The following is a 15,538-nucleotide window of genomic DNA, read 5'->3' as shown; positions in this document are numbered from 1 at the left end:
AAAAGCCTACATTTTCTATTGGTTGGTGGACAAGCAAAAGTGCATATTTTCTTGCTGTAACTGCGGTTTTGGCCTGACGCGCCCATCTCTCTCTCTAGCTATTGTTAGTACATTAACCGAGCACAAAATCAACGGTTGAGATGATCTTAAGGTCAAGTTAGTGGCTTCATACGGACGGCAGCATTGCCATTAGATTAGGGGGACGCAAAGATCCCCTCGAACCCCCCTCGGCGGGGGACTGTAAGAACAACTGCCTATTTGATATCATCAGGATCGAAGGCATGTGCAAAGGACACAATGTCCCATACAACTAACATAAGCACTAACAATTCACATATTGCACAATCTAACCATGGATACATTGCATTTCACCCTTTCAAAGGCATCACAACATTCTCTAGAGTTTGAACAATGTCAAATTTTATCACAATTAAATGAAAACCACACGTAGATGGACATAGCAAACAAAATCAAAATGCAATGACTAGACACATATACAATCGCTATGGCATGATTGCTACCACATTCACCCATCATGCCAACAAAAAAACCATAACAACAATAGCAAGCTAAAAGAACAAAGCTCATGAGTAGCAAATTTTCTTTAGCAAATGCATGCCACACTTGGAAAAATAAAGAACACTTTGGACAAACATACCAAGTTTGAAAACCACCATCAAACAATGCCAATATATTGGTGATTTTCCAAACAACATACAAAGCAACCAGTCATAGAAACCAAACTTTCAACCACCACCAAGAGAATATCACTTAGCCACCATGCTAGTACATGCCTATGCCAATAGATGTTTATTCAAAGTTCATTTGACTTTAGTTTAAATAAACTAAAATATTCAAGATTTGACATGTATGGCAAGTTTGGTTGAGTCGGGGTAATTTGATAAGCTTTTGCGCATGGCAAAAAACTAACATGAGTCTCTTGCACAACCTCCTTCATGCTTTGGGGTCTCTCAAAAAAACCCTTACCCCTCATCACACATTGGGATCTCCTTGATCATACGGCTCAGAAAAAACCCCCCACAAAAAAAAATTGATCTTCCAATGATTGTTGACCTAGCAAGGTTAGTAATTGCACTTCTTCCAATCTTTTTCCTCAATCCTCCCTTCTAATGATGGTTGACCTGGCAAGGCAAGTAATCTCATGCATCCCTCTCTTTCTTCTCTTGGAAAATGAACCTTTAATGCACATTTCATCCCTAATTGCCAAGGATGCGATGTCTGAATCGATTTACAATTGTATATCTTCTCACACGCCTTCCTCTCTCTCTCTCTCTCTCTCTTATCCATTATCCACAATAATGGATAAACCTTGCTATGGTCCCTTCGATGAAACGAATTCTGTGGGGAACAAGCTGAGCTATAATTTAGTAGCTTTTGCTATCATGATCCCAGCAATTGCTAAGGCAAATTTGAAGAAAGATTATAGCGAAAAGCACATCAATATAAATTGGGTTGCCGATCAAATTGCAACTTGTTAGAAAAAATGGCTGTTTCATGAGGCCTCCTACATACAATACACACTGTCACTGCCATATTGCTAGCTTTTGCATGTCATGATGCCACGTTGAATCCCCCACCTAGAATTTTCACATGTGGCGCACCATTGGAATCCTCGATGGCTTCCTCTCTTTTCTTTTGCTTCTCTTTCTGTTCCTTTAGTTTCTTCTCATAAAACTTGCGCTTCACTGCATCAAGCTCAGCAGTTAACCTCTTAATTTCACCCTTCAGCTCCTTCACTTGACCCTGTGGCAAAAGCATTCATTTCTCAATAACAAGAGTCCTCCCTCTACAAGAGTGTCAAATCAACATGCCGCTCCCCCCACACCCCACAAAATTGTTAAGGTTTGAACAATGGTATTTACACGTCTGTCCCTTTAAGATAAACTCCCACAATCTTTAAGAGATTGAACTTCATAACTAGAGATTGAGCTCCAGAATTTTCAGTGATGGTTGCCAATGTACAGGCAACAGTGTTTGTAAACTGCAGCAGTGTATATTTACAGAAGCATGCCATTTTATAAGAGAGAATTCAAAATATATAAATTCGAGTCCCTTATGTGAAGTGGATGCTATAGGAGGTGGATGACATGGCTGAGATCGCTGGCTCTGTGTGTAATAGCCTCTCCCCCAGTGTCTCTGTAGCTCCAAGAGGAAAAGACAAATGCACCTTTGATCAGAATGGTCAATCACTTGGCTAAGCGGGCTGAATACCTCTCCCAAAAAGCAATGGTATCTCCCCCTGATATAATACTGTGCTGGACATCTACAAATGTAATGCTCCTCTGTCTCTATCTCTCCATGATAGACCTTACATATTCTGTCTTCCCTGGCCACATGTGTTGTCCTAATTGGCTCAATCTCGAGGGGGTGTGATGATACTCTCCATCCAGCCAATAGCAGTAATCACAGTGTAGGATACACGCGCATCCCTGCAACATGGTTGCCTGAGAAACCCATCATCTATGAGTCTAAAGACATGATTAAAGTGCTATAGCTTGGGAGGCAAGGGACTAGACCAAGTACCTCAAGTATGCATTTGTATCACATGGAGAGAGAGAGAGAGAGAGAGAGAGAGAGAGAGAGAGAGAGAGAGAGCTGGAGCGGTTGATCTGCTGTCCTGCACACCACCTGTGGGGCCTGTGCAGCTGCTTGTGAACTCTGCCCTGTGCACCACCTGTGTGCCCCTGTTGTCCCTGCACACATCTGCTGCCCCCAACGTGTACCTGTTACTATTACATGCGGGACCTGTCCAGAACTCTCTTCTGCCGGTGCCCTCACTGTGTTCTCTGGAAAACGAGCATGAGAGCCTTCTTCCGTTCTCCACCCAGCCACGTCTAGTAAGTTGCTGGCTAGAACCCCCCAAGTTGGTTTCATCCTCGAAAACTATATTTGGAAGGTCCAACTGTAAATTGGGAAACCTTTTCCCTAAGGTACTTACTCGCTCCCATGTTGAGCTTTCTTCTGAACAATCTTTCCATTTCACCAGATATTCTTGATAAATAGTATTCCTCGTTCGTCTGTTACGAACACTTAAAATTCTTTCTAGTTCATGTGGAATAGATTGGTCACCTATTAGCTCCTCAATGTTATCATTTAAGATTAGATTATCCATATCACCCAGCTTCTTTCTTAACTTACATGAAAAACTGGATGTGTTTTACTACCAGCAGGTAGTTGGAGCTTGTAAGCTTGTTTCCCCACCCTCTTAAGTATTGTGAAAGGACCACAATACCTGGGTGAAAGCTTTGGACATCGTCCTGCTTTCATGGTTTTAGTTTGTTTCAGGCACCTTAAGATAGAGCAATTCCCCTTCTTCAAAGGAGATGTCTCTTCGGTGAGGATTTGCATAAGCTCTAGCTCGGTCTTGAGCTTCCTTAATATTTTCTTGAGCAAATTTTAACATACTATTCATATCCTCCAAAAAATCCTTTGCTGCCTGAACCTTTTTCTTGTGCAGTCCTACTGCATGAGGAGCTCTGGGCTGAAACCCATACATTAGCATAAATGGACTATATCCAGTGGAAGAGTGCTTGGCACTATTATATGCAAACTCTGCTATCGGTAAATACTCTTCCCAATTAGTTTGCCTTTTACTTACATATGCTCTCAACATATTTTCAAGGATTTGGTTAACCCTTTCTGTTTGCCCATCTGTTTGAGGGTGCTCTGCCGTGCTCATGCTAAGTTTAGTATCCAATTTCCTAAATACAGCACGCCAAAATTGACTATCAAATTTCTATCCCGATCAGAAACTATATTTTCCGGAAGGCCATACAATCGGTATATGTTCTCTATGAACAATCTAGCCAATTCTGGTGTTTTAACATTAGTTAAAGTTGGAATAAACCTAGCCATTTTGGTTAACCTATCCACAATCACCCACATAGAGTTGTGCCCCCTCTGTGTTCTGGGTAATGCGACAATAAAGTCCATGGAGATACTCTCCCATTTTCCCGAAGGAATCTCTAATGGGTGGAAAAGTCCTCCCATTTTCAATCTTTCAACTTTATTAACCTAGCATTTACTACATTTGACCACATAGTCAAGGACATCCTTATTTATTCCAGGCCAATAGAACTGCCTTTTAATAAGACTATAAGTCTTATTAACTCCTGGGTGTTCCGCATTAGGGGTATCATGACACTCAAAGAGTATCTGGCGCCTTATTTCTTCATCTTTCGGGACACATACACTACCCTTGTAGAGTAAATAACCATTATCAATGGTAAAATTCTTCCACTTGAATCCCATTTGAGCAACTCTTGATGCTCCATTTCCTTGTTGAACATCCTCAGATGTTTCTTCCTCAATAGAGGACCTTCCATTTGGATTTCCATTTTCTATTGCTTCCCATATGTTGGAATATGCCGGATCATCCTCGCATTTCCCCTTTAAGGATTCAAGCAAATCGGAAGTGAACTGAGTAAAACTCAATTCATTTATGATGGGCATTCTGCTGAGTGCATTAGCCACTATATTGTACTTTTCTTTTCTATACCTTATCTCATAGTCGAACTCTTGGAGGAGTTCGGCCCATCTGGCTTTACGCCCTTGTAGATCCGGTTGGTCATTAAGCCACTTAATGCTTTCATGATCCGACAAGATCAAAAGTTTGGCAATAGTGCCTTAATTTCTTCATTGCATGTACTATTGTATACAGCTTCCTCTCATAAACAGAATAATTCCATTTTGCACGGTCTAATTTCTTGCTTTCAAAAGCAATTGGTCGACCTTCTTGTAATAAGACCGCGCCTACTGCCCTATCACTGGCATCAGCTTCAACCACGAATGGTTTATTGGGATCCACAATTAATAGTACTGGAGCTGTAGCAATGGCTACCTTAAGTTTTTGAAGACTTTCATTTTGGTCTGTTCCCCAATTAAAGCTCTTCCCTTTCCCTTTAAGTTGGTCCGTCATTGGAACAGCTATTTTGGCATAATCTCGAATGAATCTACGATAAAATCCAGATAAACCTAGGAAGATCTGCAGCTCTTCCAGGTTCCTTGGAGATGGCCATTCAATGATTGCCCTTACTTTTTCTGGATCCATCTTGATTCCCTCTTTCGAGATAATATGCCCCAAATATTTGATCTCGTGTGAGAAGAATTCACATTTAGTTTTCTTCGCATAAAGGGAATGGGTTTTTAACAATTGGAATACTAACCATAAGTGTTACAAATGTTCTTCTCTTGATTTACTAAAGATCAAGATATCATCCAAGAAGACTACTACAAAACGTCCTAGATAGGGCCGTAACACACTATTCATCAGCTTCATAAAAGTAGTTGGTGCATTAGTGAGGCCAAAAGGCATCACCAAAAAATCATAATGCCCGTATCTAGTACGAAATGCCGTCTTAGGAACATCCTGGACCTTAATTCTTACTTGGTGATAGCCCAATCTTAAATCAATCTTTGTGAAGAATTTTGCCCCTTGTAATTGATCAAAAAGATCTTCCATTCTGGACATAGGAAATTTATTCTTCACCGTTATTTTATTAAGTGCTCTATAATCAACACAAAGTCGCATAGAACCATTTTTTTTCATCACCAATAAAATTGGCGAAGCCCAAGGTAAATTGCTGGGTTGTATAAATCCTTTATCAAGATAATCCTTAATTTGTCTTTCGACTTCTTGGTGTTGTGTTTCACTTAGCTTATAAGGTGGTTTAGAAATAGGGTGTATATCTCTATCTATGTCAATTGGGTGATTTACATCACCCCTATCTGGTGAAAGGCCACTTGGTAAATCAGAAGGAAACACATCTTTAAATTCATCTAACAAACCACTTAATTCATTATTTACATTCAACTCACAAACATAAGAAAATTGTTGCTTTATATTACAAAAAGTAAAAGTGTTCTGTACAGGAAGGGGCCATAACATATATACCTCACAAGCTTCCTTTTTTATCAGCTTCTGAACTTTAAGGGAACACATCAAAGGGTTATCAGATACTTCATGTTCACCTTGAATCACAAAAGTCTTACCATCCCTTTCAAATGCCAGTGTATTATGATGATAACTACGCTTTAAGGATGGTTCCAATCCCCATAGCCACTCCCTCCCTAAAGCAATATTGGCTCTTTCCATATTCATAATTTGGAAATCAAGCTTATCTTTATATCCTTGGATCTCAATTTCCAAATTGGATACCATTGTATCCCATATTTTATTATCTTGACCTTGCATCATACGAACAACATATTGATGCCCACTCTTTTGTTGTGGAAGTTTCAATTTTTTGACAAGTGTATAATTTATGAAGTTGTGGGTGGGAGAGTCATCAATCATGACTCTAACCCTCTTTCCAACTATCAATCCATGTACTCTAACTAAATCATGTGGCCCGAAAGTAGGCTGCCACGTAGAAGTTGACATACAACACCTGTGTTGTACATCCTTTGCAATACCTCTAAAGTTTTATACTTTTCATGCCCCTTTAATTCTAGGGTCTGCACTACATGGATTTGTTTCTCTTTTCCCTTGCCTTTTGTCCTTATCCTTTCCTTTATCTTCCCCCTTTTTCCTTTGAGGGCAATTCCAGGCAGCATGGATAGGAGATAGACAATTGAAACACAGCCTTTCTTTTTTGGCCTTATCAAAGTCATCTTGACTTAACTTGGCCTTATATATTGTTTCTTTTCAAAGGGTTGTTTCTTACCCTTAAGGAATGGCATTTTCCTTCCTTAGTCTTGGGCTCCGTATCAGTGAGACTAGTGCGTGCACTTGGACGCATATTATCTTCATTGATTAATGCAAATTTAATTGCCTCTTCAAGCGTCTTAGGTGAATTCCTTTTCACTTCCTTTTTACAGGCCTTATCTAGTCCCCTTATGAATCCTCTTGTCTTTTGAAATTTATCTATTCCTTCCAATTTGAGGATTATCTCACGATAGTCCTCGAGATATGTCAACAAAGGTCTTCCCTTTTGTCTGGCAAAATCCCAATCTTCCTAATTTCTTTCCATTTCATTTTCAAGAAGGAATTCTTTCAGAAAGACCAATTCAAATTGAGCCGAAGTTTCACGTATTTTATTTGCCTCCTTTAAAATTCTCCACCATTTATATGCCTTTGGCCCCAAGGTTAAATTAGCCTCCAGCGCCTAAAGATGTGGTGGAGTATTCTTTAATTTGTGCAAATCCTCCCATTTTTGGAGGAAATTAAAGATAGTGTCTTTATTTCTGTCTTTTTCCTCCCCATGAAACTGAGGGGGTTTCATATCTTTTAACACTGGGTTATCCCTCAGTTTTTGGTGGGGTCCCCTAGGGTCTCACATAGTCACATCAAGATCTTTCGATGAAGATGGAATATCTGAGGTCTATACCTTACCTTTATCCCTTTCTAATAATAAGGCTAATTGGGATTTTATTTCGGTGAGTGCTTGAGTTAGCAACTCCGTTTGAACCCCCTGTGCTTGCACACGAGCAGTTAGATCATCAAATTGTTCTCATGTAGCAGAAAATTCTTCCCATTGTTCTTCTTGTATTTTTGTTTCATGGGGATCCACCATAGGGTGGTCCTCGGAACTAGAGCCTTCGATTACCCCCTCTCTCTCTTTTGCCTCCATCTATACACTGGAATTGGAAAGAAAATATAAGAAATTTGCGTAGATGAGGTACTTCCCTGATTACAGTGATAGGGTAGATGTCGACGGCCTTTACAGCTTAGTGATAGAAAAAAAGTGAGGAACAGTGCGACTTTCCTCCAATTTGTGCAAGTCGTGTGGCCACAAAACCTGTCGCCAGGGTGCTGGGTAAGGGTGTACTTAAACACCATAGCCAGGTTGCGTGAAAACAGGGTCGTGGCCAAAGTTATAGTTAATATGGCTCGTAATGACATAGGACGTGGCCGAATCGACTGGAAACGAGGCATATTCGTTTCGGCGAGACTTGATCATTTCGGCGGAAAACGACCCGGCTTGCAAACGGCACAACGTCAATGGCTCGATTGGCGTGATCAAAATCGCTTTGATACCAATATTACATGTGGGACCTTCCGGAACTCTCTTCTGCCGGTGCCCCCACTGTGTTCTTTGGAAAACCAGGACGAGAGCTTTCTTCCGTTCTCCACACAGCCATGTCTAGTAAGTTGATGGCTAGAACCCCCCAAGTCGTGACTCCCTTGCCAGCCGTCCCCTTCAGGTGAGTTATACTATTTTTTAAAACTCACTCACTTCCTAGACTCCCCTTGATCCCGTTTGGGTGCCCAAGGCCCTCGGACGGTCATCTCTTGCACTTGTTCCCCAATTAGTTACACCATAAATGTAACAGTTACCCTGCGTATAGCTCCAGAGAGACAAAGAGAATTGCACTGAGGGAGAGAGGACGGCTGTTCCTGTCCTGCACGATTTGCTGCCACTGTGTTCTGCAGTGTGCAAGGGCAGGGGTGTCAGATCTCCTCTGTGCAGCCTGTGGGACGTCTTCCTCCAACATGTGCAGTTGCTGCTGCACCCTATTTTGTGTGCCACAAGAGCTCATCCTGCAAGCACTCTGAGCGCAGCAAACAGAGGGAGAGAGAGTGAAAGAGAGACAATGAGGGGCCTGCAGAGAAACACAGTGACGAGAGAGAGAGAGAGAGAGAGAGAGAGAGAGAGAGAGAGAGAGGCAAATTCGCTGCAAGGAGAAGCCTTGGCCTTCTCCAGATTGTTAGATTGGTCGGACAAAGATTTGCACAGACTCAAGTTTAATCAGGTAGCTCGTTTGGGGTTGCAGATAGTTTTGGACGGTGTTATTCCTGGGCAGTCCCGGCTTTACTCTTTTCGGCGTATTCATCAACACTTTCGGGTACCCCGAGGATATGGTGATATCTGGTCATCCATACAGGACAAACTTCAGAGGTTCTCTCCGTTACCAGTGCTACAGCCTTTGTATCCATGGCGTGACTGGAAGTTTGTGATACCGGATGACTTTGAGAAGAGGTTTGCTAACTAGATTTACCATCAGATGGTGGAGGCCAAGAGATGGGTCACTACAAAGGTGAATAAATTATGGCATATTAGGGATGGCAAAAAGAAGTGGCAGGAAAGATTCCTTCAGCTATGGAAGTCCAAGGTTCCCTATCAGGGGAAAGTCTTCTTGTGGAGATTGCTGATTGGTGGTCTTCCAATTGGAGAGGTGTTGCATGCTTGGAAGATTTCTGCTGGACGTTGTGTATTCTGCACTACATGTGATGAAACATTGCTTCATCTTTTTGCCTCTGGTCCAGTTGTGCGATAGATTTGGTGTTTTATTTCCTGCATGTGGCTCTCGGCTACTCAGCTACGCATAACAGCCCATTCTTGGATTATGGGAAAGCTTCCCTCCATGCCTTCTTTGCATTCTGATTATTCCTGTCTGTTCCAGTTCTTGAGATGGACTGCCCTGTGGCATATCTGGTGTTGTACTCGGAATGCCTTTATTTTTGATTCGGTCTCGGGCATCCTTGGTCATGTGGCCCGTATTCGAGATTTGGTGTTATGGCAGATTTCTTCTATGATATCAGCTGACCTCGTTCTTCTTGACATTGCTGCCCCCTGGCTGGCTATTGTTGGCTCTACACCAGCAGTGTGATTTTCTTCTTGTGTTAAAGTCCTGATAGTCTTCCATCACTTTCTTGGAGGACCTGATGGTCTGATGTAACAGAATGTAAGAGATTTAGTGAGAATCCTGACCGGATGGTCTGATGTATATATTTTCCGGAGAGAGAGTTCTAAGCTGACCTGATGGTCTGATGTAAAATATTTACTTAATTCAATTACCTTTACGAAAAAAAAAAGAGAGAGGCAGGACAAAGAATGGACGTCCATTCCCCTATGGCTGAGCTGAATAACGCTTTCAATGATGCAGTGGTAGATGCCTTGCAGCCGAATATGGATGAGGATGAAATGGTCCCAAATTCTGACACTGAGCGTGTTGAGCCCCTTGTCAAGCGCTCCAAGTTTGTTGAGGCCTCTCCAGTGGGGGGGACAAATGCATTGCCTTGTGGGGAATTACAAACATTGCCTTGTGCTTTGGAGATGGATCACACTTTGTCCTCTGCTCAAACAGCAGGGCAGTCAGATGACTCCTAGGACTTGGATTGGGAGCATCTTTTGGAATTTGCTAACATATTGCTTGGGGAGTATGTGCAACATAATCAGGGTAATTGCAATGACTTTGAAGAGAGTGATGTCATTGTTACTAATTTGGATACAAAGAAGGTGTTGTGTTCAATCTCGTCCTTCCATGAAAAAGTGGTCAACTGCCAGAATTCTTATGATGTCTTTGGTATGCTCATGGTTGATGAGTATTGTGCAAGAGGACTATGTGAAGGACATTTTTGTGGGCTCAAGGGGGTTTTATGAGGTCTTGCTTTGATCCCCTCATCAGCATGATGTGCTTTTAAGCAGGCTGCCATTGTTTTATGATCACAAACTAGTGCCTGTTGTCCCATGGCAGGCTTCACAAAACTGCTACAGCAAGAATGCCTGGTTTGGGTTTAAGTGGAGGATTGCCCAACCGTGTATTGGCCCCCCTTGCTTGATGCCATGACCAAGATTGAAGTGTTGGTACCCCCCAATACTTGAGCCATTAATAAAAACAGAATGTGCATGCAATGGAATACCTCTTGCAAGCGTCCAATTGGCTTCAACATATAAGTATAAATAAAAATAAGTAACACAGTCACATCTGAATGCTATTCCTATATCATTTTGATAACTACATGAAAAACACAAACACTATTCATTTTAATGATAAAGTGAAAGCTTATAATCAATTTTTCATACACTAATTAATAAACACACAATGCATGTGTGTCATGATAGGATGACTTACAAAAAAGATAAGTAAACATGCAATAAAAATATGAACATTAAATTCTTTTAGCTTATTTACAAGTAAGCATGCAAAAATATTCTAAATATTCATAACTCTTATACCACACGAACATTAGTGTTCCCATACTTATATTGCAATATTACATATTTAATTAATATGCAATCCATGTACACAACTTATCAACAATAAGTGTAATATTAAAATTTAAAGTACATGTTTAGAATAATGATAAACAAAGCTAATGAACTAATCTTTATGGTTCTAGTTGAGATCATGCCTCTCCCTTGTAAGACCTAGATTTATTATGGGTGATTTCAATAAGTGTGTTGATTCATTGCATTTGACTTCCAAACATGGACTCATGGATAGCCCGGAATGCCAAGAATGGAACGCCTTTGGTTCAACAGATTTGAAACAAGATTTGTGGTCTAGGTTATCTTCCCTAGACCATGGCTACACCTTCCATTCAGCACAACACCTAGAAACCTGGTGCTGTTTGCCAGAGGTTTTGGAAATGAGGGTTTTGTAGGGCTATGTTCTCTCTAAACACTTCCTTGTAGTACGTGAGATGCATATGCGTTTTGTTGATCCCTTTTGAGCCCTTTTGAGCAAGCTGCCTTTACATTTCAACTCCTCCTTTCTCCCACATGAGATATTTAATGGCTATATGCAACAGTTGCTAAATTAATTTTCATTGGATCTTCTGTCCCAAGGGATAGCTTCCCTCGATCAATTGATATGCAATGTGCAAATGATTGCTAGACAATATGGAATACACCATGCTACCTTGCGCATGCAAATGTTGCAAGTTGCCAAGCAACTCTTAAATTTGACAAATTGTGTTTTGATGGATTGGCCGCAAGATCCCCCTTTACTTTCCATCTCCACAAGATTGGCACAACTTGTTGATATTTTTCAAAAGAGATCATACTAGCAAGCCAAACTTGCTGCCCTATTAGAGGGACTACAAGACAATAATTGTTAGTCAAACAAGTTTTATTGGGGCTTGTATGCTTCCTTTGCTAGTGAAATTGTGGTTTGCTTAAGGAACTTTGATGATGAAGTGGTCATAGATCCACGAGCAATTGTGCAAATGTGTAGACATAGTTGCACTCGTACGTAGTACAAACTGGTTCGTACTATACGGTTCGTACCATACCGTACCGTACAAATTCGTACCAAAAAACAAGTTTTGTTTTGTTTTTTTTGTTTTTTTTGTTTTTTTTCTTTTTGTGCTGCGTGGTTGTTGTTGTTGTTGGTGGTTTGGATTGTTGACTATTGTTGTTGTGGTGGTGATTTTGTAGCCTTGATCGATCAACCAAGAAAGGGGGTGGAAGCTTGATTGGACCCCTCATACATGTTTTGTTATGATTTATCCTAGAGCCAAAGGCCATACATAAGGTATTCAAGCAGTTCCAAACGTTTCTAATTGATGTCCCATCATTTTTCACAATATGTTAGTGTCATCAATAAATAAATTCAGCACCATTTGAGAATCATCAAGTAGCTTAATCCTATTGATTTTACATTTGTTCACAGCTCATTTTGCACCACCCAACCCAAAGCATTACTACACATTGCTAATAAAACTAGGCCAGAGGGCCTAATGTACCTTCTGAGAGTACACGAATTAGTGAATGTACCATTGGTAGCTACTTTAGCCTTAGCAATGCCAAACAAAACCATAACAAAATTCATAAATCTTTTACCAAAACCTTTGGTGGTTTGTTTGGTAACTGTTGGTCTCACAGGTCATTTTGGCCTCTTGTAGACGTTAATAAAGTATCTCATGTCATTTCATCTCTCTCTCTCTCTCTCTCTCTCTCTCTCTCTCTCTCTCTCTCTCTCAACCTTCTCTCTCTCAAGCATACATGCCTCTTATTTGTATGATCATTCACGTATGATGTATCTACTCCTATGTATGTACTTGTAAGTTGTAGCGCATGTTGTGCATGCGGTATATGCCATAGAGGTTTTGGCGTGTTACCCTCAAGTATTCATCTTATTTACTCCAATAGCATTGCTATTTAGACTTTAAACATCTGTTCTATCATCTATAGTTCAAAATAATGAAGTTAAAATTTTTTTTTCGTACTAATATCGTACCATACCTTATAAAATCTTAAGGTACCATTTAGTACCGTATTTTATCGTACCGTACTTTTCGTACTTGACAACTATGTGTGTAGAACCTATTCTATGGGCTTGCTTGGATTGCAATCCTTTGTTTCTCATGTAGTCGGTGTGGCTTGTCCGTTGTTTTGTGACTTGGTTAAAGATCAAGTCCCACCAAACGTTCTTGACAGTTTGCAAATGGACATTACACAAGATGAGGTCATGGATGTCCTGTTGCATTTGCCTAAAGATAAGAGCCCGAGGTGGGATGGCATCACCAATGAGTTCTTTGAGTTCTACGCCACTCAGTTTGTTGCATCTTTGACAATCTTATGCCAGCAAATTTGGACGACTAAACACATGCCGCCCTCTTGGAAGGAGGGCCTCATTAAACTGATCCCTAAAGTGCCATCTCCCTCAACCTTGAAGCATTGGCCACCAATCTCTTTGATGGGCTTTGTGTACAAGATCTTTACCAAAGTATTGGATAATAGATTGCATGAATACCTTCTGGACATTATTCACCTTGCCCAGTATGGATTCATCAAAGGGAGAAATATTCTACACAACATCTTGAATGTCCAAATGAGGATAGATTATGCTCACTACACGAAATAGGAAATGGTGATGGTTCAATTAGACCTTGAAAAAGCCTTCGATCATTTGGAATGGTTCTTTTTGGGTAAGCTGATGCAAGTCATGGGATTGGGTCTGAGAATGTCTAGACTTATCAATACTATCAACGTGGATTCCTCTTCAAGAGTTTCACTCATTGATGGCATCATGACACCCTTTTCCCTTCGTTGATCAGTTAGGTACGGGTTGCCCGCTAATTCCTTCATTCTTTGCCTTGGCTACTCATCCCATTTTGACGATGTTGTCTTGTCTAGTAGTTAATGTTGAGCTAGAACAAGCTTTTCATTTGATTAGCATTCTTAAAACAGCCCCAAAACACACTTAATTAATGACAAACCCCAAAAAGGGGAGAGTTTCAGTGGTCCCTCAAAAACCCTAATTCTTTGGGGCACCCTTCAACATCTATAAATAGACAGGCTGCTCCCATTCAGCTTCATTCTCGTCTATGCAGGTTTCACACCTGAAGATTTCAGCCATATGTCTACCTCTACGTGGCTGTCCAGCCTTCAAGGTTGCTGCCACCTCTCCATCAGCCCTTGCAATGCCTTGGCGCCTTCCTCCAGGCTATTGCCTACTGTTTGGCGACTTCCTCCAGGCTGTGTTTGGCATCTTCCAGCCATCGCCAGCATCTTCATTACCTTCTGTAGCTGTTGCCTCTGTCTCCAACAGCCTTTGGTGTCAATGTTCTGCAGATTCCTCTCTCTTCACAGTTCCGACTGGTGGTCACTGACTTTGGATCTGTCTCCGGTGGACATCACTCTTCGACACACTGCTCTACCCTTGAGTATTTGTACACTCTTACATTCATTTGAAGTATTCATTCACTTCAGAGTTGTGTTTTTCTTTCCCTTCGTCTGTTTGTGTTTGAGTTTCTGTATTTGAGTTTTGAGTTTTGCGCTTAGGGTTTGAGTTTTGCTTTCTGTGTTTGTGTCTATCTCTTTGTGTTTCTGTTGTGGTCGTACACTCTGTATTTCCTCAGTGCAAACCCTAGCAGTTTTCTTCAGATGGTATTAGAGTTGGTGCTCTTGTAAAGAGTATCTTGCGGATATTGTGGAGAGCTAGTCTTTGTGCAAGGCACACAATACAACTCGTAACTGAATCACAATGTTCCAAACACCTTCTTCTCTAGTTCCTATGATGTCCTATCAGGCTTCTCCATCATTGGAGGCCCTAAGACGGTATTATGGACTCTTTGAGGAGAATGACACTCCACTTTCACCCTTACCTTCTTTTTCTACTCCTATTCCAAATTTCACTAACATGACAAAGGAGGACTTTGAGGAGTACTATTGCAACAAGTACGATAATGTTTACACCCCTCCTACAAGCTTTGCTACCACATTCGGACCAGTTGGTGAGGTTGGCCACCTCTCCGATCATGGAGGACATATGGCAATTGGAGCGTTTGGTGATCCATCTTCATCATTTCATCCAGGCCAAGTGCCAGGTTTATACAACCCTTTTGAGTTGAATGAATCAGAACCCTTGCTTGTTTCTTCTTTTGAGGTGCAGGCATAGTAACATGGAACATGGAATGAAAAGCAAGGAACGGGGACGGGGGGTGGAACGCGGGAGGGAACGATATAGATAAATAGCATTTGAAACTGTATGCATGTGATGTGGTGGATGGATGTGTGGGCATAGTAATAGGGGATGCCCATTTTGTAGCTTCCCGTCCTAATCCCATCCCCATGTTAGAGCCCCCTCTCATGGTAACAGGGGATAGCAATTCATTATTCTTGTCCCCGTCCCTATTTCCATCCCTATCCCCAAAACCGGTTCCATGTTACTGTGTGTGTGGGTGAATGTATACTACCAAAGAACATATAAAAAAACCACCCCCTAAAAGACACCCACTCCATTAAAATTAAAAAAAAAACACATGTTAAAACGTCCCCTAATAGGGGATGTGACAAGGGGATGGCCGAGACGAGGGGACGGTCGAGACGAGGGGACGGCTATTGAG

The 15,538-nt window shown here is 41.2% G+C and overlaps 1 protein-coding gene across 2 annotated transcripts in view; it reads right to left on the bottom strand.

The window, feature by feature from the left end:
* Nucleotides 1-769: 769 nt before the first annotated feature.
* LOC148032127 (cilia- and flagella-associated protein 58-like) overlaps nt 770-15,538 on the bottom strand; it is a 156,263-nt gene continuing 141,494 nt past the window's right edge. The window contains exon 14 of one of the 2 annotated variants that reach the window (XM_087682755.1): nt 770-1,764. In XM_087682755.1, the coding sequence (XP_087538881.1) occupies nt 1,573-1,764 (192 nt within the window). In that variant the 3' untranslated portion in view covers nt 770-1,572. The remainder of the gene's footprint in view (nt 1,765-15,538) is intronic. The other variant, XM_087682754.1, reaches the window with a different exon arrangement.

The sequence above is a fragment of the Lygodium microphyllum genome, chromosome 8 (genome assembly GCF_053477565.2).
Source record: "Lygodium microphyllum isolate KBCC chromosome 8, Lygodium_microphyllum_v1.1.10, whole genome shotgun sequence".
Lineage (NCBI taxonomy): Eukaryota > Viridiplantae > Streptophyta > Polypodiopsida > Schizaeales > Lygodiaceae > Lygodium > Lygodium microphyllum.
The sequence above is the reverse complement of the archived record's forward strand: the minus strand, read 5'-3'. Positions and strand labels throughout refer to the sequence as shown.